We start from the raw sequence: 27,269 nt of genomic DNA, 5'->3' as shown, positions 1-27,269 counted from the left end.
TCTTCAAATTCTCTACCAAGAAAAATACAAAACATTATAAGGCGGTAGTTAACTTTTTTTTTTTTTTTTTTTTTTTTTTTTCCTCAATTTTTATATATTTTTTTTGTTTTGTTGTATTTGATAAGCCATTACAGTGCAGTTGATCCTCAAGGCAGCCAGGCCAGGCTTCACTGCTGCTTGCACTCAGCTGGGGGGGTTGCATCCTTCTGTAAGAAATCACAGGGACAGGGAGGAAAGGGGAGGGGGGATTGTTACGACAATCATCCAGACAGACAGCCACACCCACACACCGATCAACACACAGCTAAGCCATTTCAAGACATTTAACAAGTTCTAATAGTCAGCCAAGTTTTACTTCCCAACTTGCAAACACAGCTAAAACAAGACAAGTCACAGACACGAATGTGAGACTGACACATTCAAACATTATGACCACTATGGTTTGCTTTAGTAGCACATCCAGTGATATGACTACGTCAATGTTTTGGATCAACATCCTTCCTCTAAAGGGACCCATCGCTTTGTAGAAATGCTATGTCTGCAGCTTGCGGGTACAAAGACAGAGAATGTGTGCAAAGTATCCCCAATGACTGAAGGATAAGGAGGCCAACGACAAAAGCACTGTCGCTGTTAAATCCCTAATCCCTACAGGGAAATTCTACCTCTAGCCATGACGTTTTGTCACCTTTCAACTATTGCTAATGCAGGAAATGCCCCTAAAATAATTGGACTGCGGGGTTTTTCCTTGTGAAAGCAGACTGGAAATCTGCTTAATGGTCCCTGGCAAAAGAGTCAGCAGAAATGTGATTTACACCTTAAACCTTCGGGGCCTTATAATAGATAATTAACACAAAATGAGGCTGCTGAACCACCAGGGGGCTCCCTGGGCATGTTCAGCATGGAGAGCAAGCAGTGAAAATACTGCACATGGTAATATAATAATAATAAAGACTACAGTTTGTTTGTTTTTTTGTTTTGTTTTTTTTACTAGATTCTGAGAGAAAATGTTTTCCAGTCATATTTTCTTGTTGATGGATCAAGTGTGTGGTTGGTTCCAACTTGCATAAAGAGCAACAAGAAGAAAATCTACACAATTTTATCCCCACAAGCAGCACTTGATTTTAACACACAAATTATTCTACAGACAAAAAACTAATCAGCTCTTGGCTGAAAAACAAGAAAACAAAGTCCAATGATAATATAGAAACTGGTCAATGTATTGGCTGCATCTCTAGCAATAGAAATCACAAAGGTTTGTGCAGGCTATTTAGAGTTTTTCTGGTGATATTGGGCTATATGAATAAAACAGGAGCTTTGGGACCGTGACCTGTCATCTGTGCTCATTTCTTGTGTTGCTGCTACAATGTGATGGATGTAAAAACTTCCTACATTACATGAGCCTGTGCACTGATTAATTAGCAGCCAAAAACAAAAGGATAACATTTTAGATGAAAATTGCACATAATGATAACTAGGATCCATCATAGTTGAGGCAGAGTGTCCTTTCTGCACAGACACTTCTGGAGGTGATGGCACACTGCAGCTGTTCAAGCTGCTCTGCATGGCCTGGTGCCACACTGATGGCACCATGCAAGGTCATTTTAGCCATTGTGCAATCAACTTGGCCTTTACCTGACTTTTGAAGGTCTGAATCTTGAAATTCTGTCTTTTGTGTGACAGCACATCAGATATACTACATTTTCTGAAGTTATGTCCACATCTGTTGAATTTAGAGCCCTGTTGTTTTTTTTTTGTTTTTTTTTCCCCTCGGCTAAAGGGAAACATCTTGGGGAGAAAGAAAAAGAAAAAAAAAAAAAAAAAAGCTATTGCTGACAATGATGCCAGGCCCAGAGCCATTAAAGATGTTTTTTGCATTTCACATTAATGAAAACTTAATTGTTGGTTAAATCACATCCCCAATCATAGCTCAAATTTAAAATTCTATAGGGCAAAAAAGCAGCTGAACAGAAGTAATGTGAATGAGAAAAGAGGATAAAACCATGAACGAATGGACCAAAGACATGTTGATGGATAAAAAACAAACATCCACAAATAAAGCACAGAACTAATGGCAGACAACCCCCCATTCTGACAAACTCAAAACTAGCTGGAAATCAGCTCAACATGAGAGAGGAAAAAAAAAATAAATAAAAAAAGAGAAGGGGGGAGGCTGGACTATCTTCAACATACAGAAATGATACAGGTGCAAATGCAGAGCTCAATATGGGTTAAACTTCAAAAAAACCAACAAACCAGCAGGTTAGTAAATCAGGAGGTTGCAGCACGGCGGCATAGGACAGGATGCTCATGGGTGGGAGGGGGGGTGCAGAGAGATGGATGGACAAAACTGTAGGAAAAGGAAAGGGAAACCAAAACTGAAGGAGGCGGGAGGTGGCGGGTGGGGGTGTGATGGTAGTAAGCTGACAATTCACAAGCTTTACCTACCAGGATAGGGTTATTTTTCTACTGTCACCACTTAAACCTAGTGAGGAAAAATTTAAAGAGTAGCTGACAAAAGATGCCAAAGTGACCGGAGATGAAGAAACATTAATGAATAGGAGGGGGAAAAAATAAAAAAAAAGAAAAAAGGAAAACTAGCAGAATACAGAATGTCAAAGACTTTGTTTAGCAAAGAAGAAGCAGAGGTCATGCTGGTTCATATTATGTAATATCCAACTTGAAAATTGCTGAAGTGTCTGAACCAAATAAATCAAGTCACGCTTGTTAGTTGATTGTACTTCAGGTTATTCGATGAGGTTGTGTGAGCATTTATTAAAAAAAAAAAAATTATTAAGAGTGGATTGTGATCAGCTCCAGTTTAGAGAAGCAGGAATAGTACCAGCTGAGAACCTGAGTGGGGAGCTGGAGACGGCAACCTCTGCACAAACCTAACTGCTTAAAATAAATAAAAGCTCAGGGGGCTCAGCCCATTCTTTTGGAACTACAATTTTTTCCACCTACTCATCTACTCCATTCCTATGCACAACAGTGAGTCAAATGTCTGGATCTGTGAAATAATGGACCTGATAAAGTAAGAGACCTAACTGGACAGATCACCCAGTCTCTTACTTCATGTTTCTCCTATCAGAAGAGCTAATTATTGGTGTTATAACTCTGTTAGACATTTTGAAAGGAAAATCAAATAGTGTGTGTATGTATTTAATTTATTTATTTATTTATTTAATTATTTTACTTTTCCTAAAAAACATACATTTTCCAAACATTCCAGTTGACAAATCCTGACTCGGCCTCCGAGGTGCTGCTCCTGCTGTTTCTCTAAACCTGAGCTAATCTAAATCTTTTGCAGTAAATCACAGAAACACACTGACTACAGTTGTGTATCTCACCCGACCCCAAATCAAATCACCTCAGCTCAGCTATCAACCATGAAGCAGAGAGTGTGGAATTATCTTTTCAAATATAACCTCCAAAAACTTCACAGGAAATGTATAGCAGTACACCGAGGTGCTACATTTTCAACACATTACGTATCAAGAACTATTCACGCTTCGTACTGGAGCTGGAGCAATTTGAGTTTGTTCCGCTTTTGTTCTGTAGACTCTGCTTATTCATAGGTTCACAGCTAAATTAGCTCCATCAGGGAAGCAGCCATGCAGAAAATCAATAAATAAACAGAGCCTAAACAAAATGAGCTGGGATCTCTTGTAGCATTACTCTAAGTCTCTGCAGGTTTTCACTTCTTTGTGTGTGCATTTTCAAATCAACTAGACCTTCACGAAAGGCTCTCAGACAAATAGATATATCTTATTAAGACCCCAGTATTACTGTACACTGGTGTCATCGTCTTTATGTTTCAGTTTTGTAGGTTTTATTAACAACATGCAACAGCCAGACTTAAGATCCTAACCTTGTATTTATCACTAGTCAGTAAAGACAACAGTGAACAAAGGGGAAAAAATATTTTTTCTGCCTTAGTCTGCAAGCCAAATTAAATTCACAACAAAATAAAAGCTGAAGCAAACGAAAAAAACTTGTGCAAAATGAGATGCATTTGACAGTATGTATTCTGTATGTTGAAATCTGATAAGTCAATTTAGGGCAGCTGTTCTCGTCCTGCAGCTCAGGACACCCAGGGAGCACTGGATGGTCAAATCAAAATATTTCTGTAAAAAAATAAATAAGAAATCTGCTTGTGAACTGTCAATGATTCTGAGATCACCGCAGTCACACATGGCTTCCAGTGTGAGTCGAGCCTGAGCCAACAAAGTTGAGAACAGCTGACTAAGGTCTTTCTCAGGACACTACAGATCTTTAGAGGGAGGGTGTATGTGTGTTAGGAGGGGTGCTCTCACCTTGGGATCATAGTCAGGGTCATTCTCCTCATCAGCCTCCTCCTCACCTTCCTGAACAGAGCACACAGAAGCCTCAGTCTATTGGTTCCTCAACACAACTACAATAGCATCTTTTCATAGTTTCCTCATTTAAACCCTGGACATTGTCAAGAAAATCAGAGCATCAACTGGCTGGAATGATGACCTTTTCTTTCTCGCCTTGCCATTGTTCTTTTTCCTCCTGCTTGTAGTCTGTATGATTTGGATAGATTTCTGTACAGTTCTACTAGAAGCACTCTTAGCCGAGAATAGGCACCTGAGTGTGAGTGTGTCTCTCTATCTATCCAGAGAGAGGGAGAAATAGGTTTTGCTTATATTTTGACCACAAATTTAGCCTCCTGCCTTTTTGTGAACTGTCTGATCATCACATCACTGGCTCCGATTGCCAGGTTTCTGAAAATGACATTTTGGTGTTTTGCGTAAATAGACCTTCTCTATCCTAAGGTGTTTGTACTCTTTTGGTTTTGCGGCATTTTCATATTAATGACATCAACACATCCACTATTTGTAAATTCTCAATTAATTTCTCCATTTACATGTGCTCAGCCCAACTTGCCCGACTTTGTACTCAGGAGTTGCAGATTTTTACAGTTATCAGGTAACATTATTTTCACACATCAGTTGACCAAAGGGTCCTAAATAATCTCACCTCATCGTCCGCTTCTTCCCCCTCTTCATCATACTGTAAAACAAACATGGGCATTAAAAACATGCACAACTTTCTGTTTGTTCCTCAAAAAAGTATCATTCAAGGTGGAGAGCATCCAACCACTAAGCCTGATCACGATTATTTTAATTAAAGCATCAATGTACAGTCAATTCTAAATGAGACAAATTTTAGATTAGTCACTAGTCTCACATCATCATCGTCATCCTCGATGGCCTCTCCTGTGAAGTAAAGCACAGCCCGTGGTACTATGCGCTCACGGATGAAGTGGCCAATTTCAAAGTCAGCAGCCAGAACGGCCTCTGTGTCCTCATCCTGAAGAGAGAGATATGAACTTGAATACAACCTTTGGTACTCAGGATCAATTGGTGACATGCTACATAAGACTGTTAGGTTTAATGAATTAATCACTACATGCTCCAAGATTAACCAATACCTCTGGCTTTATTTCAATCTACTTCACTCTTTACAATGATGCAAGGGAGAAAATAAACATTATCTGGCAGGGTGCTTTGTTGGATTATAATTATGCTTTAGCAAATTAAGTCACTGAATTACAAATGAAAGGGGAGGGAAACAGGCGCTATCAGAAAATGTTAGATATGTTCTATCAGCATATGAAGCACCCTAGATCAGCCATATTGGTTAATATGAGTGTGGTTGTATTGCATCCCTGCTGACCACCAGAGGCGGTGCTTCTGGATGACCCGGAGGAGACCATATCTTCTGGTGTCACCAGAGGATCGTTTCCTTTTTTTCTTTTTGTGCACAGTTTGCTTGGGAAGGTAGTGTCCTCCTTTCCCTCCCGGGACAAGGTGAGTATATTCTTAGTTCTTTGCAGTCAACCGTTTACTTTGTTTTGCTGAACTACTTGCCGGTGACAATTCGATGACATTCGCGAATCGTTCAACATAATTTAGTTGTTCGAGCTGACATTCTTTGCTCGCTTACTTTTGCTGGTGGGTTGCGTGAGCGCGTCCCGGTGCCCAACGTGGATTCTTTGTTAGCGGCAGCTTATAGTTTCATCAGCGGGTGAGTGTGGTTTGTCAACCTCTGTTGGTACAGGGGGCATGGGCGCCATCTCCCCCAGCATACGTTTCATTTTTTGTTAACTGTAATGTCTGCGCTAATTAGTGTTGTGTATTAATTAGGCTTGAGAACCACAATTAGGGTAAGGGCCACAGTGCAGTGGTTGCTTTTTGTTATATTCGCTTGTGCTGCTGATTTATTTGTCATTGGGCTTCTGCCGGTATAGGAAGTGTACGCACTCCCTTCGTCCAGCATACGGTTCCCAAACTTGGCCTGTCCATAGCATTTGTGCTCAGGTTGTCCAAGGAGTGGTCGCTGATCTTTGCTGGGTTCATTGCCTGGTGCAGGAGGCATACGCACCCCCTTCCCCTAGCTCAAGGTCCCTATAGGATAGCAAGCAGGAGCATCTAAGACATCTTGGAGCCCCCACGATGGATGACTCCAATTGCACTTCTTGTGAGGCTCCTCTACAGCTGCAGGATGGCCACGACCTCTGCCCCACGTGCCTTGGCCCTGAGCACCTGTGGGATGCACTCTCCAACAATCCCAGCATGAACTTCAGCTACTTACCTCAGGCGGTGAGGGGTGCAAGACTGGCAGAGGTGAAATATCCAGAGGATGGAGGTGACCTCCCCCCATCGGGCCAGTCACCCCCAGACTGTCTGAGACACTAAGTGTTGAACAGATGAGGTTCATGGTCGGGGCTCACCAGCCTGATGCCCCCTTGCAAGACTGTGTAGTCCCCTCTCCTCCAATGCCGGTGCTGATACCAGAGGAAGATGCGCTCTCCCTGGCAGCTTCGGCTACCCACTTTCATGATTATGGGGAAGATCCAAGAGATGGGGGTTCCCAAGCATTTGAGCAGGGTTCCCACTCCTTGGTTCTGAGTTCAGTGGCCAATATGGAGGACAGCTCCATGCATGCTATCATGCGCTGCACATGGATGTACCGCAGCAGGCAGAAGCAACACCAGCAAGTGCCTTCTTCAGGCGCAGGCTGGCCCCCACTGCCTTTGCTATTCCCCACTGATTGGACTATGATGGAGTTACAGGCCTATCTACAGATGGGTGGACCCTGGCAGCCATATACGACGCAGCAAGAGTTGGCCTGGATTGCATGCCAGCAGTTGAGCCCACGATCGCGTCACTCAGTGCTCCCGGATGAAGTTCTGCAAAGGGATGCTGGGTGATCTCGACCTTAGTGTCGGATCACAGATGATCTTCTCACAAGGGCTTATGATACTGGAGCACGTGTATAGGTCTTTGCATTCTTCACTGCACTGGACTGCATATACCAGGTTGTTTTTCTGAGTTTGTGGTACCCTGTCTTTGGGGTGTACCAAAGACATACAGGGATTTGATGTTTGTTGTGGTTAGCTTTGTCTGGACATTCACAAAGCCCAGTTCAGCAGAGAGCTGCAGTGGTGGTTGTCCCATATTCTCCATCTCAACACAGGATTGCCAGATTTCCACCTCATGGGTAAATTTTTGCTAAGATTTACATTGTCAGCTGTGAAAACTTCAATAAGCGTGTCTTTTAACATCATGTCCAATCACCTGAAGTTACCTCAAATAGACTCATCAGGGAGTAGAAATATTACAAAGATTATCATGAGACATAAGCTTCTCATAGTCATAGCATAGATGCAGCATGATGGCATGTATGCATCTCAAAATTTGTAATTATTTATTATTTTAAAATTTACTTTATTACTTATGCCAGGAAATGAGGCAAGAGACGGGAATGGCCTGTCGCATGGGCCCTGGCTGGAGTCAAACCACAGACACTGCAATTACCACCAATGGTCCTAAAATTAGTGTACATAAATTAAAGACTTATTTTAGGACAAGACAAGCTGAAGACTTTGTGAAGCCACTATACAGTGTCAGGTAATAGATATATAAAATGTTCAAGCAATAAAACTCAATGACTTACCAGATCTCCATTTTCTGGGACTGTAAACAAGAGGAACATATAAAGTTTATTTTGGCATACAACCAATGTAGTATAGGTAGAACAAAACGTCTTCTGATATTTCTGCGCTCTCTCTCTTACCCTCTGGAGGGGTGAAGAAGTTGAAGAAGGAGTCGTTGGGGACCGTTTTAGTGACCGTCCTGACTGTGCCACGGCCCTTGTGCTTTTGTTTCTTCTTAATGGTTTTCAACGTGACATTCTTGCCCTTTGTCCATTCAATCGTGCAGCTGTGGTGAAACATGAAGAGGTGACAGCGATAATGAGCTACATCAATATCCAACACTTTAAAATGTCAAATCTAAATAACATTTTGGGATTTATTTTGGGAGTGTGACTGGAGAGGCTGTTTGTGTCCACTTTGGAGTGATTCAGAGAGGAGAGGAAGATAGACAATGTTGAGTGTTGTGATGGTCACTATGGGGGGGGTTAGGGTAACCCTAACCCTGGGGGTTTGGGGGGGGGGGGGGGGGGGGGGGGGGGGGGTGAGAATACAGGTTTAAATTCTTGGGTGGATTTGATTTCATATCTGCTTCAGATGCTGAGGAATACCTTAAGTCTCAGGTATTAAAAAGGACCAACACTTTTAGACCATCATTTATACTTTTTCATGTCTTCTGCCCCCCCAATAAAATTGTCATTAAAATTTTTCCAAGTCTGCACAGATTCAGAGTCAGTACAACCTCAGCTTAATGTCACTCAAAGAATGACTGACATGTGACATCACCTAATGGAGCCAATAGGAATTAAGTTTGTACATAGCTCAAACCTATTGCTACCAGTAGGTGATGTCACAGCCAAAGAGGGTCTTGCCCATCAATCCATGTGAATTAATTGATAACGAAGTAAATCTATTCAAAAGGTCGCACTGATCCAAGTCTTACATAAACATTCACAAGTTTATTGATCAAACTGTGTCCAAAGCAGACTGATTCTCAAATTTAAGGAGCAAAAGCTGTGTGAATCCAGATCAAACCTTGGCAAACCTGAAACACTCTAGAGTACAATATTTGAAGAGTATACACTGAGTTTGGCTGAAGAAGGTTAACAAGTTCACTGAGCACTAAAACTGTGAATGTTAGTGTCAGACTCACCCTGTGCAGCACATGATCTCTGGTCCATCAAAAGAGAAGGGGTCATTCTCATCGGGCTCTGACCTCATCTTGTACGTTTTCACCAACACTGTATTTGTGAAGAAGTCGTTGGGCTCAAAGTGGAACTCTAACGTGAAGCTCTACAGATGAGTCAGAGAGATTATGATTACGTACAGTTAGTTTGTTAAACTGGCTGAGTGACAAATCGATGCATGCCAGCTGACTCACCATGGGCTGCCCTGGATCTGAGAACTTTACTTTGATATCTTGTAAATGTTTAAGGATGGGCTCGTCATGTTCCTGCGGAAGAGAAACATCCAAAGGTCACAACGCAAAGAAGTGCAACTACATTTTTTGCTTTAACACACAGCTGATGATACATAACATAGATAAATACTGGGGCTGTCAGTGTTAACATGTGTAAACAATGGTAACAACTGCTTTACATGTTAATACGACCAGAAAAATTAGAAGTTTCAATCTATCCACCCTATATTTAGTTAAAAAAAAAAAAAAAGCGCGATGGTTCTTCATTTGGATTTGTCAAATAAACAAGTTTTACACATGTCCACCTCCTGTCATTTATCTTTTTGTTCCAAATAATATACAGAGAATTTGTCACAATAATCACTGGGTAGCTTTTATTAATCAGAAAAAAAAAAATAAAAATGTAAGAATATGACAGCCCCAATAAATACAACCATAATCCACCTCTTCATCAGCTGCTCTACATAAATTCACCAGCAGGGGGAACCAAACCCTTATTTGTCTTATTGTGTTAATCAAAAATTGTGTGACCCATTTTCTCTGCCTCTCCAGGAGCTGTCTGGACAGACGTACCTGCAACATATCACTGAGCAGGTCCACATTTTTGAAAACAGTTAACCAGAACTCAGGGATGCCTTTGGGGTCTTCCTTCTCTTCGTCCTTCTTCTCCTCCTCTAGCTTAGCCTTCTCCTTCATTTCATCCTAGTGGAAGAAGAAATTCTCTCTTCAAAACAAGGCTTTGCTCAGCCATTTTCTCTTTTCACATATTGCAAAAGCTTCTCACCACCTTCACCCACACACACAGCATGCATCTCTGGGGATTAGATTAAAAAAAAAAAAGGAAGGAGAAAAAAAAAAAAAAAAAAAAAAAAAAAACTAGCTTGCAACAGATCACTACACTGATTTCGTCAATTTAGGGGCAGTGATTGCATTGTATGGTTGTTGTGATTGTCATTTATTGTTAGCGGCGTTCAAAAAAATACAGTGTTCCCAATTCGAGAAAATTATCTAGTTATGGGTGAGGCTGTAATACAAAGGTATGAAATATTGGGGGAAATAAGAAAATGATCAGTCAGACAAAGCATGCAGGTGTATACGTCACCTGTACCTGCTTACTTACTGTCAGCTCTTCCTCCTCATCTGCCTTCCATTCACATTCCTCATCTGTGGGTTCATAGGCTGCTTTCACTATGTCACTTCTCTGTGGAGGATATGGAACAAGGTTGAGTTGTAACTCTCAATTAAGCATTATACTTCATTATCCTTGATCTGACTGTTAGTGAAAAGCAGCACAACAATGAAAAGGTATACATTTTTCTCTGTTTCTGTCTTGGTACTTTCACTGGAGGAGAAACAGGATAATAAGCCATTTGTGTTAAAGCACTTGCTTACACCCAATGTTTGTTTACATATAAACATATTTAATGCTTTAAAAAGGGCAACAGGCACCTGGGAAACATGCAAGCTGGCTCCTCACAGCGACCAGGATCGACCTCATTAGATGACCAAGCACCACATAGGGCTGGGCTGTATACAACCGGTTCATACCGAAAACCGGTTTTTATATTTGTTACATTAATTTTTCATATACTGGCAACACAAGTTTAAATGGCCTAAACATGTCCAGAAAGCAGCGCATTGGTAAATAGTTTCACAGCGGACCATTTACATGCGCCACTCAAAATTGAACAGAGCAGAAATAATAGTGGAGTTGCTGAGCATGGTGGTCATACTGTGCTGTGAAAAAGTATTTGCCCTCTTCCTGATTTCTTACCTTTTTGCATGTGTGTCACACTCAGATCAAATTTAAATATTAAACAAAGATAAGCCAAGTAAACATAAAATACAGTTTGCGATTTTATTTGTTCAGAGAAAAATACTATCCAAACCTACACGATCCTGTGTGAAAATTAATTGCCCCCCTTGTTAAATGATGAGGTATCTGTGATTAATCATATTATTGTGGAAAGCTGAGTGCAATTTCATAGCCACACCCAGGCCTGATTGCTGCCAGTCCTTTCAAATCAAGAGATCACTTAAATAGAGCCTATCTGACAAGGTGAAGTAGGCCATATTGAACCCAAGACATCATGCCGTGAACCAAAGAAATTCAGGAGCAGATGAAGATGAAGAAAAGTCATTGACATGTCTCAGTCTGGAAAAGGTTACAAAAGCCATTTCTAGATCTTTGGGACTCCAGCGAACCACGGTGAGAGTCATTATCCACAAATGGAGAAAGCATGGTACAGTGGTGAACCAGGAGTGGCCAGCCTACAAAAATTGCCCCAAGAGCACAGGGACGACTGATCGAAGAGGTCACAAAGGAACCCAGAACATCTAAACTACCGCAAGCCTCACTTGTCTCAGTAAAGGTCAGTGTTCATGACTCAACCACAAGAAAAGAGACTAGGCAAAAATATGACGCATGGCAGGGCGAAATCCACTGCTTTTGGGGGGGGGACAAAAACAAAAAACAAAACAAAAACACAAAGGCTTGTCTTACTTTTGCCAAAAAACATCTTGATGACCCCCAAAGCTTTTGGAAAAAAATTCTGTGGACTGATGAAACAAAAGTCCAACTATTTAGAAGGAGTGCATCCTGTTACATCTGGCGTAAAATGAACACAGCCTTCAATTTAAAAAGAATATCATGACAACAATGAAACATGGTGGTGGTAGTGTCATGGTTTGGGGCTGCTCTGTTGCTTCAGGATCTGGATGACTTGCTGTGATTGAAGGAGCCATGAAGTCTGCTCTCTACCAACAAATCCTGAAGGATAATGTCCAGCCATAATTTTTTACCTCAACCTGAAGCGTACTTGGGTTCTGCAGCAGGACAATGATCCAAAGCACCCCAGCAAGTCCACTTCAGAATATATGTATGGGGGGGGGGGGGCTAGTCAAAGTCCAAACCTGAACACAATTGAGAAGCTGTGGCATGACCTTTTAAAAAGGTGGTTCATTGTCAAACCCTCCAATGTGGCTGATTTAAAACAATTCTGCAAAGAAGAGTGGGCCAAATTTCCCCCACAGCAATGTGAAAGACTCGTCAGTTATCGCAAACGCGTGACTGCAGTTGCTGCTGCTAAGGGTGGTTCAACCAGTTATTAGGTTTAGGGGGCAATTACTTTTTCACATGGGCCATGTAGGCTCAGATGGCTTTTTCCCGTAATAAATAAATTTGGGATTTAAAACTGCATTTTGCGTTTACTTGTGAGTTATCTTATAAAGTTATATTTAAGTTTGCTTGATCTGACATGGCCAAGAGTGACAAAAGTGCAAAAAAAAAAAAAGTAAGAAATCGGTAAGGGGGCAAATACTTTTTCACAGCACTATAGATATAAAGAGTAGATGCCGCATCGACTGCTACTGCCTATTTGTGCTGACAAGCCGTGGGGCCGCCCTCTTGGACCGGTCACCCATTCCACTCAGTGTAATTTGTGTGGCAGGCGCAATTAACTGTCAGTGCACTTAATAAATCATAACTTGTTGAATACTAAACTGATTTTCACACCTTTTTTTTGGCTATAAACATCATACATGTAGCTATGAAACTAAAATCTGCACCTTCCACACCATCAGGTAAAACCGGCAAAGCTAAAGGACAGACAAACGGACAGCACTTTGTGGGGCTGTGCAAACCTGTAGGCTATTAATACTTGTGCACAATCAGGGCCAGAGTGGGACTCTTTCAGCCCTGGAGTTTCATGCCTCAGACCGGCCCACTTGAGATCCTGGCATGCTCCCTGTGTGCTCTTTAAACATCCATGGTGTGCACGCGCACGGACATGTTACATTCCCATGGTTATGTGCGCGACTGTAAATAAATAAAAGAGTTGCCAGAGGAGGTGGCCCAGGGTCGGTAGGAGCGGCATGCGTGATATTTCAACCCAGTACCCAGTGTCATAAAATAAATAAAAGTAAGTGGCCCTTGAGGCCAAAACATCAGACTGGCCTACCGGGAATTGTCCCGGTTCTCCCAATTAGCCACTCCGGGCCTGTGCACGATAGTTATGACCATGGATTGGAATAGGCTATTCTTAGCCAATATGTAGTAAATCACCTCTCAATCGGTGGAATATGTGGTCAACACTGAATCATGCATTTGGGGGGAGAAGAAAAAAAAAAAGTTATACCGTGAAATCAAGAGTAATTCTGTAAAAATATAATATAGAATTTTGGTCATACTGCACAGCTCTAGTCATGCATGGAGAACATCAAGCCTGTCATACTCAACACTAGATTCTGCTGAGTCATGTGGCCCAGAACAAGTATGAAAACTGCTTCTGTAACCACTGTCAGATTTACCTTAAATTCATCTTTAACTTGACCAACTTCTCTGATGGCTCATCTGCTTTCAACAGCTCAGAAACGCTTCCTTTCCAACTGAAATATTTATGAGCTACAGGACTAGCTCATCTATTTGCGGAAAGGTATAGTGAACGTTGTATAGTATAGTGCAAGTTGAATCTCATCTCCAGGTACATGTTCCAATGCTTATGGATGTCAATAAATACTCATGGCAATTGCAGAGATATTTGACCAAGGCCTGAAAGGCGATTTATACCTTTTATAGCTGACAAAAGCCAGAAACAGATCTTACTGAAGATTTGACCAGTAGAAAGTGTTTTCGCGACAATTTGAGGCATTTTACATATGACAGTCACCCATTCGCTCAGTATATTGCCTAACGACAAGAGGAGGAATTCACAACACTTTTGTTGAGCCACTCTACCTCCTAAGCCACAAATAGAAAAGGGCATGAAAATAATACAGCAGCAGCAATATTCATGATTAAAAAACATGCATAGATAGCATACTTTGTCAAAGAGGGGCTGGTAGAGGGCTGCATACTTTCTCTCCAGTTCATGAACTTCTTCGTAGAACTTCGCCTCGATGTGGGCACATTTGACCTGTAGGTTCTTCAGGGCATTTACACGTCTCTTTACAACCTTCGGTAAGCTGTGTGAATGACAAACAGCATAGAAGATTGTTAATGCTTTCACTCTGTCACTCTGTCACCAACACACACGGCTACATGAGACAAGTCACAAGTAAATTTTAAATACAACACAAGTCAAGCCAAAAAAAAAAAAAAAACTGCTATTGCTGTTATGTTTGTGCAGCACATTGTGGAATCTGCAATCTAAAAGACAATTTTTCTGCAAGCAAGATTTCCTTTGTTTCCCAGGCTTCTAAATTTACAAAAAGGACAAAATGTGCTTAATGGGGAGCAAATGGTAGCAGAGAGGACCCTTCTGCTGAAGTTAATCTGCTGAGAGCTTTAGTACAGCAGCAGACTGCAGAGGAGCACTCTCCCCAGAGGATCCCCAGTAAGTCAGGGTGGCCTTCCAAGTGTGCCCTTTTAAACAAACTGAGGCCCTAGCCAAGAACAGGTTTTATTGAGCCTTGCTTCATTTAACAGCATGGTGAAGAAATTATGTATTTGTACACAGATTTATTGGTTTATGCTCGGTAGCTTTGTGGCCTGATCTGTGCTCTGCCCTGGACTACAGTGATCATTTACATGATGCCTGACCATCTTCACTCGATATTTTGCAGCTCTGAACGGTACATTTAAAGTTGGTCAGTGGATTAGAGATTCCATTTTCCATACTTTAAGTGAAAAATGTAAAGACAACTAATTCATAATTGCAAAGTTTTCACATTTGAGGGATTAAAAATAAGAAGAAAAAAAAAAGAGGAAAGGCCAGCAATACTTGTGTCCTTCCGAACTCAATTTTTTTTTTTTTTAACTGGACAAGGAACTCAATCACAGACCGGTTTCAACAGCCGCTGTCATGTCTGCTTCAATTCGGAAGGACACAAGTGTTGCTGGCCTTTCCTCTTTCTTTATGTAGTTTTGGCCCTGCATCTCTGAATTGTTTGTTATATTTTTTTTTCCCCCCTTCCTTTTTTTTGGGAGAGCACGTTTTGCTTTAGCTGTAGGGATTAAAAATAGGCCAGTAAAACTATTTAACCATTAAATCCATCAACATTATCCAGCTGTCATTTCAGCTTAGATGAGGTATCAAGGTCAACATAACTTCAGAATGGAATGATCTGACAGATTTTCTCTTGTCTCTTTGCATCCAATAATTACAGACAGGGATGGAATATTTTATTGTATCCAAAAGTAGTTGCTTTCTTGGCATATGAATAATTTGACTGTGGAACTGGTTCACAAGCCGGTTGTTAAAGAGTTTCAAACTGTGCACATGACAAGCAGCTACAGGAAGCTGGACTATCCATACAAGGTAAGTAAGTTGTGTCTAAATAAATACTCCATATGAACTGTGTGACAGCAGAGAGCAGGCAAACTTTCCTTAATGCATCAAATTAGTATAAAAATACTGATAACTTTAAGTCCAGACTTTCAAAGTAAACAGAGCACTACCAGGATGCAGCTCATATGCCTGAATATTTGTTTTCAATCTATCCTTTATTGTTCTGTTTTAATGTTGTCATGTCAGTTATTTGTTTTTAATCGCACCCTTGCAAAATAGGTCTCATTACTGTTATCATCCAGATACAGAAAAAGCTTAAATCGGTAACTTCTAATAAGTTAATATTTTGCCATCAATATTTGCAGGAAACTAGATGCCAATTTAAATAAAAACTGCAAATGAGTTTAAAAAAAAGTATTAGTCGCTTTTTAGCGTGACAAAGTTTGAGTTTCGATCACGTCTTCAGTTTGACAGTGGACCTAGTGTCAGCTAGGCCGCAGAGTGAAGTTTTCCTGCAGCACGGTAAATTAAAATGTCTGCACTCTCCTGGCAGGGGAACACATATTTGGTCCCAAACTGCTATGTTTTTCAGTTACTGCCAAACATTTGACAATTTGATCAGAGAGCTGCTTTCTGGTGGTTTTTCTGAGAAGAGGAGCAGCGGGTGGTGAAGCTCTGTAGCCAAGGCATACAACTACACACTACATGTCATGTATGACTCTCTTTGGTCTGGACTTTTTTTTATTTTTATTATTATTATTTTTTTTAAACATGCTAGCAAATAGAGTTGCTGCATTCAGCTCTCGGGTCCAAAAGATGGACCACCACCATTATACGAAGCATCAAAATTCTGAATCACTTTCTGGCTAAGTAAAACTGCAATAGACAAAATTAATGACTTTCTAAATTATCATTAGTAGCAGCTTGTGCCACAAGACAAATTTTATGTTGGATTTCTTGACCTTTGACTGGGCAGTCTACTTTACAGTGTAAATGAAATTGCCCACAGAGCCCCACAATCTCAAAAAATAACTTAAAAAAAATAAAGCCTATGGCCATGATTTCAATTTAAAGGCTTTGCAATCCAGTCACTGCAGTTTGGTAAGACCTGACAGTGTATGCCAACAGCCATTTTCCTTTATGCATGTTCATGTTCTCAATGAATGCACAGCTGTCTTTTTCCAGTTTTTGAGACCGTTGTTGGAGTCAACAACGGTCTCCTCATCAGGAGGAGTGAGATCCCCACCTGCTGCCAAGTGCCAGTATATTCAGGAATCTCCAATAACTCCATTTTGCCTCCATTTAACAGTCAATAACTGTTGTCCTTCAAATCAGCCAAACAAACTCAAGGTGAAGCTACTATGTACAAAGTGATGTCTGAAGATGCATCAATCATCCCTTTTGCTTCCTTGCAATAGAGGAACTAAGCAGCACCACAATGGAGCCTGCCTGTAGCCTCAGTACAAGCTCAGCCATTCAGCATAAGGTTGTATAGGTTGTATTGTTGGCTCTGGATCCAGCAGCTTAATGTTTTAATGGAATATCGCTGCTATAAATGAGTCTGACTGAACTTCACTCGAACTTGACTCGTATTAAAACATCTCCACTCAACACATCACTTTCACTGCTTGGAAAACTAATTAGTGTGTATTACTGAAACATTCACCTACCATTCAAGAATGACTGATAGCCCACAGCAGCAGTATTTAACATGATTAAAAGGTCGTGTGAAATAATGGGATTAAAAAAAAAAAATCTCTTGATCTTGTGTTCCATGGTATATCCAATATTATAATGATGAAAAATAGTTTTAACCTTTTGAACTGTTTGAACAGTTTAAAGATCCTTATTTTAACACCTGTAGTGCAAGCCTTCAACCTCCCTTCTGATTGACAGATAGCTTTCTTAGTGAGCCAGTAAACATGGCAGATTTCCTGTCAACACTCAGAAACCAAATTCTACAAGGTTGGATGGTGGGTCCAGGTGGGCTAGATTTGAAATGTGGCTGAGGGTGATAATTTCTTTGTTCTAACATCAAAGTTCCAGAAGTCATGACAGCTGGTTTTAAGGTTCAGCTTCTGAATATAGAAATAAACATTTCTCTGTGGATTGTTACAACTGTGTCATAATGTTCTTTTTGTGTATATTTTTTGTGACGGCTAGTCGTAGTGCGTCTCTTGAATTCAGCCTACATAGTCGATGAGGCTGCTTCCTCCTGTCCTTGCCAATTGGTCAGGCAATTTCCAAGATAGGTGGACATTGGCTGTGGAGGTGGAGTTCCCAGTATATAAAGTCCAAGATGGAGTCAGTCCAGGCAGAGAAGCTGATGTCCGCAATCGTACCTCATCATCCTATTTATCCAACCAGCCACTTCGGCAGTAAAGCTTGTTGTTTTACCTTTTGACACAGTTGTAACAGGACTGAGAACTTTGATACTTTCAATGTGTTTATGTATTTTCAATCAGGTCCTAAATGAAGGCCTAATTTATAATCAAAGACTACATGGAGACTGTACGGTCCCTTTAACAAGGTGCCTTAGACGCAGCTTCATTGCCCCTACTTTAGGGTCCATACAGATGCTGAACTTTTGTTTCAATATACAGCAGCTGATACTGCTCTTAACAGCTGTAGACAGGCTAAGGAGAATAAAAGTCTTCTGAGCTCTAATCTCTCACCTCTCCATGTAACCTGATGGCGAGCCGTTCAGACCATCCAGCCTCTCCTGCAGCGCGGCAAGGATCTGTGGATTCTGCATCATCTGCACAGTCAGCTGACGAGCTGAAGACAGAGTCACAAGTGCAACATGAAGGCAAACAAATCAATTCTTCATTTATTGTTACTCCACCAGCCATTCAAACAATGTCAGAATGGTTTGGCATTTTCGATCCAAGCCTCATGTAAGATGCAGCTATAAAAAAAGTAAAACAAAGCAAAGGCATCCAAAATAATGTAACTATGCATAAACAGCAAAACAAGAAGTCAAACTAAACTCAGTAAAACCAGATAGTTGAACCCATTCATTGAAAGACAGTTAAGAGAAAAGGTGGACATAAAGAAGACTGATGTAGATATATGGTGATAATTATGTCATGTTGATCGCAGTTATTTCTCCATCCTAGTGGTTTAGTAAATAATGAAAAGAAATGCCACTTTAGTGATTTTGGTAGTAAAATGTGAAGCAGCTAGACATATTCCAGGTGTCTAATTCAGACACAGGGACATCAACCTGGAGTACTTCCTGCAGAGACTTTATAAACCTCGTGCCAGAGGACAACAGCAAACATGGGAGGGTTCATTTTTACTTGTATTTTCACAAGTTCTGATTAGTTCTATTGACTTGCTGCAGTGTCTACGTCATCCTGAGGTTTACTGCACAGTATTTCGTTATTTTGTATCTCAGTATGTGTTTTCACAGTGCAGAGTACAAGAACTGTTTCCTTTTAAAACCTTCCTGACCAATGCTAACCTCTTCTCGCTTTATTTTAGTGTTTGTTTCCTGCATACTTTCAAATAAATAAAAGGGAGCAGACTGGATGATATCTGGTTATTAATGATATACTGCAAGTGCTGCATAGACACACGGGTGACTGTCAGCAATAAAGGCTGTTTATCATTTGTAAAACCAGGTGACAGATGGACAGATTCAAGCGGCCAATACATTCTAACTATCAAAGCTTGGTCAGATTGCTACTGGCAGGTGAAGCGATTAAAACAGATTAGAAGTCACTTTTCTATGTTGCCACCTCCTGGGCATTTTGCTTGTAAAGAGTTAGCAGCTACAATAGATCAGCTGTCCAAGACACTGCAGCCAGTCGAAAAAAAAAAAAAAAAAAAAAGACTCATGCTCATCTAGGGAAAAATAATAATCACAATACAATATATTGTTTGGATACTCAGACTTTGGCAGGGAAAGGGTTAGGGATAAATCAGTGAGAGTCTACTGCCATGATGTAACCTTTTTAGCCTCTACAGGGACTGCAATTGGAAATCTAATGCAAAACCTTTTGGCTCAACTGAGTTTAAAGTATATTGTACAACGTCCCTGACAAACAAGTAAATAGACTAATTTAAATCAATTGGATTGATACAACATAATGGAAAAAAAATGCTGATCATGGCATTGGTAGATCAGACCTCGAACACCAGTCAGAGCATAATCTCATTCAGGGGTTTTATACCAGGAACCTTATTCACAAGTATGGCATTTAGGCATCCATATTTTCAAAAAGGCAAAATTCAGGCGTAAATAAATAAGGACATGACTTGCTATTTGATTTACACCACAGGAGGCAGCAGGCATATTGTCACCTTTTGTTTAGTGAACAGAAGTGAATTTTGGGTACTCCAAGTTTGTTGCTTGTGTCTCACATCAACCTTGATGCATAAAGTGAAGTTTTTTTAATAAGTTTCTGCACTGCATCTTAATGTTGGCAAGCTGTAACCGTGTATTACTCATGCAACCTCCCCTGCACTTCTAAACCTGATGTACGTTTTCCTGAGAGTGTGGTCGCGGATCAGTCGTGGGGAGTTAGAATGAGCCCTCTTTCAAGTCTGCCTTTTAAAAAGACTTTTCACTCCCGCTATAAATAGAAAAGGGCAAACTACCATCTATATCTATCCACAATGAGCTGGGAGTAGGCTAATATACGAGATGCTGTCTGAATCATTTATTGAGCATCAAAGAATGCATAAACAGAATCCGAATCCTAAAATAAAACAGATCAGTACCTCCCAGCTCTTAACTCTAATTCAAAATCATGTCATGCAAATAAGTGTGTTCAGTTTAAAATCCAGGCAGAGGCACAGAGTTGACACTGTTACTCTACAATTGGAAAAACATTATATACACTGGAGTAACTCATTTCACATTTCTTCTTCATGGCTATGTACTTCAAAACACTCATCAGCACTTAACCTATATAAAGGTGGGGTCATTAACAACACTGAAACCTGGCAGGTTTACCTTTGCTGTTTTCATCTTCACCAGTCTCCTCCTCTTCTACCTCCTCCACATCCTCCATATCTGCCGGATCCATCTCAGCCTGGTCTTTGCTGCTCAGAGAAACACAGGGTTAGTATGAAGCACAACACAGACCAACAACTACTTCTGACATGTTTAGGCATCATCCTGTGCCACACAGGATGGAAAACAATAAAATTCACCACAAACCTCACTGCAGCTGCCCGAGTTGACATCTGACCTGTGGCCCTTTATATATACACACATTTGTATCCAATTCATTATATATTCCAACTGCAGGATATACCAATCTTGCCAATAGAACAAATTATACAATAACCAATATAAATAAAGCAATAATCAGCATATTGACCATGTCAATATTCCAGTCACTTAGATTTTGGGCTGAAAGAGTTATTTTACAAAACATAACAATTGCTACATTACTAATAACTGAGTCTGCACAGTTTCAAACATCATTATAAATAATCCTATCAATTCACCCTGAAAGGTGGCAGCCCTGCTTACACCTCCAAAGTTAGCAGAAGCACTTAATCTTCCTACAGTAAATATTCTCTTCACTTTTGATCACTGGGTTAGGGTTAGCAATTCTAGCAATTGAAATTCTAGCAATAATCAAAACTAGGGCCCTTTTTTCCCTAGATAATGCTTTTCCGAGCACTAAAACATGACACCACCTTTAGAATGCAGTGCAGAGGAGCTCATTGCTAAACTCTGATAATTCCACCATCTCTCTTTAGCATAGGGTCAAAAAAAAAAAAAAAGAATCAATCAATGGTCAATGGAGGGGAGAGAGATAGAGAGCGAGAGAGAGAAAATTTGTGTGTGTCACTACTCTTCCTCATGATTGTACCTCCTACTGGAGCGTTACTCCAGTTAGTCCGATATTCAGATCCATCACAAAGTGTTTTGAGGTGTGTTGTCTGTGTGTAAACACTCCAGACAGATGTAAACAACTGTTTAGACTGGGGACAGTCTGCTGCACTGCTCTCTGTTTCACTATGCTGTGCATGTGACCACACCCACATCACCCATGTCACAGCAGCTGCATCCCTTTAACAGTCAAACCCCTTTCCCTGGAATTTACTTTAGGGACCACAGATCAAAAAGGAAGGGGAGATCGGTGGTGGATGTGAGGGGCTGTAGGGTCTGTACTTACTTGTCGATGTCTGCCATTTTGAGTTTTAAGTGATGCTGAAAAACAGAAGAGACAATAATTAGCTTCACAACACTGTAGGACACAACCAAAATAATCTTAACATATGACTGTCATTGGATCTAGGTCCAAGCACATGTACCAAAAAAAAAACAAAAAACCCTCCATATTCTAATTTGAAGCTTCTTAATGCACTACTAAGGTGAGGTTAAATCAAATGTTTGTCAAAAACAGCTGAAAACTTTCTTTTTAGTGTACTAAAACACAACTAAACCCTCGCTGAGTGGTACCTGTACTACTTTGAAGACAGGTTGCTGGTGTTCACAATCGGCACAGGATGTTCAAGTGTAAAGAGGAACAATTAGAAACTTTGATTGCTGTCACATAATGAATATGAGCTGATACATCTGGATAGATGGATGTCAGTGTAAAAAAAAAAAAAAAAAAAATCATACTTAACACTCATGTGGCAATACAGCCTTGTGTCTCAGGAAAGCAAGGACTGTGCATGATGTTTATTATAGATGATTTAGATAGTGGCTTTAAGATACAACTTCCCAGCTTGCATCCCATGAAAAGATCAAACCAAGTTAACTGAACTTTTCACTGGAAGTTGAGTCTACATTCACATTTCAACACTGCAAGTTTTCACTGAAGTTATTCCTAGCTCCAACAGAATACCATGAGCCATGTGTCCATATTTGCTCAACAGTGTCCAATACATTTTAAAAAACAATGTACACTAAAGCCCTTATCTGGGCACAGTTTAATTTGCCAAAAGGTTTGAGTAGTGGTAACGACATTTTTCTCAGCTTATCACTTGCCTTGAAACAAACCATTTCCTGCTTTCACCGGACAAAGAGTGCTTCATTAAACAAACACCCTTGATTTTGGACAAGTCAGGTCACATGCTTGTAAAAGAAGTGCCAGTCACAGTACAGGCAGGATCAACACTGGCTAGGATTCAACCACCCAACATCCCCTCCCAGAGCCTACTTTCCTGAAGAGAGCTGGATTACCATGGCATTCTTTTCACAGGGGCAGACAGGGGGAGAGGTGCATTGACAATATATTCCCATAAGACACAAACAACAGGTCACTACCTCAAAGTTACAGTGTCAAACTCACTCACTGACTCAACTCAAAAGCTCAGGTGGCTGTAACACAGCCCTGCAGCCTCAGCCGAAATTCATGTTCAGCATCTAAATTCCTCCTGCCCATCACGCCACTCAACCTAGCCTATCAACAGTGCGGTGGTCTGAGCTAAAACCAAAACCAGGTCCAAGTACCAGAAAGAAGGCAATCTCAAATAATGAGCCCTAGCAACACTCTGAGGCAAATGAGCATCTGATAGGATGACGTCTATAAATGCACAGGATTTGGTCACTTGTTAATGCAGATATTATGTAATCAAGCTTGTATCCGAATCTTCTGTACTATTTTTATAATTGGTAGTTTGAGTCCAACCCTAACCCCTCCCCAACTGGATCTAAGCACTAGCTAACCATTGTCTCACTTTGCAACTTTCATGCTTAGCTGCCAGGGGCACTAACAAACCCAAAAAGAGTTGAACAAGAATGTTAACAAACAATGTCATTTATTTTATTTCTCTACATAACTATGCTATGATAATCATGTCTACTGAACAGTAACAGTAGATCCACCACTCTCAGGTAGCCTCTCTCAAAAGGGCCCCAAGTGTGGTTCCCACTAGGGTCCACTATTGGGACAGGGGGCCCTCTTTCCAGGAGACTGTGACAGTGACCTCTCATGGTTGGTTTGCTTTCATAAAGTGTTTTGTCTCACCATTATAAACTGAGGAGCATTCAGTATCCCGCATTTCATATATATTGCATATAACATGCTTGATTGCCTTAATTTAACAACAAATTGGTTAGTTGATTAATCATTGGATTATTCATCTCCTTGGTGTCTTGGAAAGGATAAAAAAATAAATAAATAAGTCACAATCAACACATTTCATAAGAAAAACTTTACAGTTTGTAAAGCTTATTGCAGGCCTCTTCCTGTATTCTGGAAGTGGAATATAAAATATTAACAAAAACTGATCATTCACAATTTCGACCACATCAAGCAGGCCTAGTTCCCCACTATTATATCAGATAAGATGTCTCTACTACACCTCCTGGTGGAACAATCAGACCTTTGAATCTGAAGACTACCTGAAAGCTCGATTTGCCTGAACGAGTTTTCAGTATGTTTGAGACTAGTGCTGTGCTATGGACTAAAATTTATAACCTGATATTGTATGGTTTCTTTAATTTCAAAATATACATTCTCATATATTGTCTATATTCTATATTTCACACACACACTTTTCTTATTTATAAAACACATTTTATATATAAAAAGGATAGCACAATAAAAAATAAATAAATGCTGGTTGATGCAAAAATGCTACCACAAAGCAGTAGTGTTGCTGCAGTTACATTGGCCAAGTTAACCTAGTAGCCCACACGTTAAAATTACGAAATAAACAGTAGTGGATTATTGAGGGTTATTGTTCCAAACTGTTGAACAAAGTACTTTCTAAAGTACTAAATACTAAAATAATAAATATACTTTAATACTTGTCATGTTTTAATCATCTAATTATAACTATATAACTAATAGACTGCAGGTAAAACATTTGCTTGAGCCAGTTGAAGGCAAGGTACGTGTTCAAGTGTGAGCCCATGACCAGGCGGCAACACCACCACCTAATTTTAAACCAGGAAAAACCCTGATTATTTGGCCAAAAAAAGCAAAATTATTCAACAACAAAGTTTATGTGATAGCTTGAGCTGACAGAGTCCAGAATAAATTCACATAGAAGATCAATTTGTTTCTGTCTCCTTCTGGGATAACTGAAAGAGAACATTGTGTTTATTCCTGCCTTTCATTACATCCCATTTCTCAACTGAAAACTTAATTGTCATTTTTTATTACAGTGGTACATTTTAAAGCATCCATCTTTTATTCTGCAAGAGCATAGAGTAAATAAATGCATAAGCATGACCCAAAAAAAAAAAAAAGCTGTACATGTGCTTTGTGTCATACTGCAATATCTAAGGTAAGATGACAACTACCACCCCAGTCATCATGTTACTCTCCATTTGTCAAATTATTGAGGGGAAGTACTGCAGAAAGCTCTTAGCAGCACAGACATGTATAATAAAGCTGAGCAAAATGTGATGACAGAGTTTTCCAAGTTGGGGTCAATGCCTTCTATTTAAAAGTTTGACAAAAATAGCCACAGCTCGACAGTCCAATGTGGAGAAACTACTCTTGCGAGAAATCAGGCTCAACAATGTCTATGAATAACCATTTACTGTGCTCAATAAATATCTGGCCAAATGTAGGCTTTTCTAAACAACATGTTATTTATGTCATGAGCATAAATCCCAGCTCCTCTTGGACACATCAAAGTATGATTGTCAAAGTGATATCAATAATATGAGATACCTGATCATATTTTTCAGGACTACAGCTCAGGACATAATTGGTCCACTGTCTTACTGTTATCCAGAAACATAAATGGGGACATCTAAACTACCTCCAAAAAAAAAAAAAAAATCTACTAAATATCAGACAGCCACAAGAAAGTAAATGATTTCTTTCTTAGTACAACAGTGACCTCACACACTTTTTCCTTTCTGGGACAAGCCTTTCCCATAATCTTGCCCAGCGACCACGTGTTGCATGCTCAAGTGTAGCAAACCATCAATGACTAACAAAAAAACCGAGGGTGTGAGCCTGACTGCTAGCAGCCAAAGACTGCTTTTTCCAACTTCATGTGGGCCCAAGCGAGAGAGTGAACCTGTTGAAACGTTTACCATCCGTCATCTGGCAGCAGATGCCCACTGGCCTCCTGCACAAACTAGCCGGCCCCTTGGCTAGTTTAAAAGGCTAACTTTAGCCGGCCTTCCCGGTCATGTCAAAGCGCTGACTCGGTGTGTCCGGCTAGTTCAGCTAGCTTGCGTGCTGCTAGCTTGATGCGCACTACTCGGGCTGAGCAAGTGGGAGGACCAGCCTCGGCAAACACGGCGCCGTGCTCCCTGAATGTGGGCCAGTTGAGAAGTGTCTCCAACGCGCCGGTACCATGTTTTAACCAGCTTTTGTTTCAGATTGGCGGCCGCACACAGCTACACCGGCAGCACAGTGCCGCCTCTTTACAGTCCAGAATCCCATTCCCAGCTCCCACCCCGGGTATCATCTTCCAAAAAATAAAAATAATTAAAAAAAAAAATAAGGTCAAGTCCAAAATTACAAGATACGAGACACGTGTCAACAAAATGTCGAAAAACGCCGACAGTTACGGGATTCATCCGACGTTATGCTTTTCCTGACAATGTCATGGCTGTCTGTACGATCCGTGGGGAGCAGACATACATGATAACGGTTGTTTTATTTTATTTATTTATTATTTTAATCGCGTGTAACGTTAACACACATCATGGTGGAGCCAGTCTCAATGGCTGCTGCTGGCTGCCGCCGCCGCTGTCTGATTTGACTGGTAGCATTAGCAAAGCGGAGCCGTCTCCCTCTGTCGTCAGTTTATCAAAGCAGCGCAAATAAAAACCGAACTTCTGAAACGACATGCAAGTTTTGGGCGTTGGCGCCGGGGCCATTTCCTAGTGGCGTCCCTTACCTTCGCTCTGTGGCCGGAGGCTGGACAGGTTAGACGGCGCTGCGTAGTGAAGCGGTCCTGTGGAAGAAAGAGGCTCCGCTCCGATGGCGGTAAAAGGGAGCGAGATCCCGCCGCCTGCGCTCATATACATCCTACGTCATCACGTAAACTGGCAGTCACCGGGGCAACGCTGATCATGGGAGGGGCAGCGGTGAGGCTGTCCCTAAAAGGGGGGGGGGGGGGGGGGGGGGGGGGGCGTGAAGGACCATCATCATCTTCTCTAATCGTTATGGTAGTCACCTGCATCACCTTTTTCCTTTTTCTTATTATCATCATCTTATTTTGCCATCTTCTTCCATGGAAATGGGAGTGATGACCACTTCCATTTTCATTTCCATTTAAATCAATCACCTACGGTCTTTTAAAATTTGATATGTATATAATCGGCAGCAGCCGCATCAAAGTGTCCATTCTTGGCATAACATCATCACTATCTTTATCATCCTCAGTCATCCGCTGTTAAAATGTGTTTGCAAAGAGACTCTGAACTTCCTCTGGCTTCTTGAACCCTAATTTTGGCAACATTTTTTTTAAATCAGATAAATCATACATCATCGAATTTTAACTCAAAACTCACGCTTGATGGTTCGTGGGTAGCCTTGGAAGTGGAGTTTACTTATGGGATGTATTTTTAAGAATTTTTAGAACTTTCAGCTCCATATTATGACTTTCATGAGTAATTGGATATAGTTATTTTTAGAGTAAGTATTGGAATCCAAGATGTCATTTTTATACTTGCATAATTGCATCAAATTGCAAATCCTAGATGTGTTACATACCATTTCATTTCTCTTTAATCCATCTTGACATATGAAAATGAACAGTGGCAAACCTG

At 40.7% G+C, this 27,269-nt stretch overlaps 1 protein-coding gene across 3 annotated transcripts; it reads right to left on the bottom strand.

The window, feature by feature from the left end:
* Window positions 1–53: 53 nt before the first annotated feature.
* On the bottom strand, window positions 54–26,524 carry nap1l1 (nucleosome assembly protein 1-like 1). Of its 3 annotated transcripts, none has more exons than XM_029495281.1 (15): window positions 26,396–26,524; window positions 21,748–21,782; window positions 20,571–20,659; window positions 18,283–18,385; window positions 14,201–14,342; window positions 10,489–10,581; window positions 9,954–10,082; window positions 9,342–9,413; window positions 9,114–9,253; window positions 8,104–8,249; window positions 7,984–8,003; window positions 5,212–5,334; window positions 5,002–5,034; window positions 4,314–4,364; window positions 54–206 (listed from the first exon to the last, which is right to left on the bottom strand). In XM_029495281.1, exons 2-15 carry the CDS (start codon window positions 21,762–21,764, stop codon window positions 168–170), a joined length of 1,197 nt encoding a protein of 398 aa, XP_029351141.1. In that variant the 5' UTR covers window positions 21,765–21,782; window positions 26,396–26,524; the 3' UTR covers window positions 54–167. The 3 variants fall into 3 exon arrangements, with proteins under 3 accessions (XP_029351141.1, XP_029351142.1, XP_029351143.1); XM_029495282.1 differs by having other exon boundaries at window positions 10,501–10,581; XM_029495283.1 differs by lacking the exons at window positions 18,283–18,385; window positions 20,571–20,659; window positions 26,396–26,524 and having other exon boundaries at window positions 10,501–10,581; window positions 21,748–21,779.
* Window positions 26,525–27,269: the final 745 nt, after the last annotated feature.

The sequence above is a fragment of the Echeneis naucrates genome, chromosome 23 (genome assembly GCF_900963305.1).
Source record: "Echeneis naucrates chromosome 23, fEcheNa1.1, whole genome shotgun sequence".
NCBI lineage: Eukaryota > Metazoa > Chordata > Actinopteri > Carangiformes > Echeneidae > Echeneis > Echeneis naucrates.
This window is presented reverse-complemented; position numbering and strand designations above follow the sequence as displayed.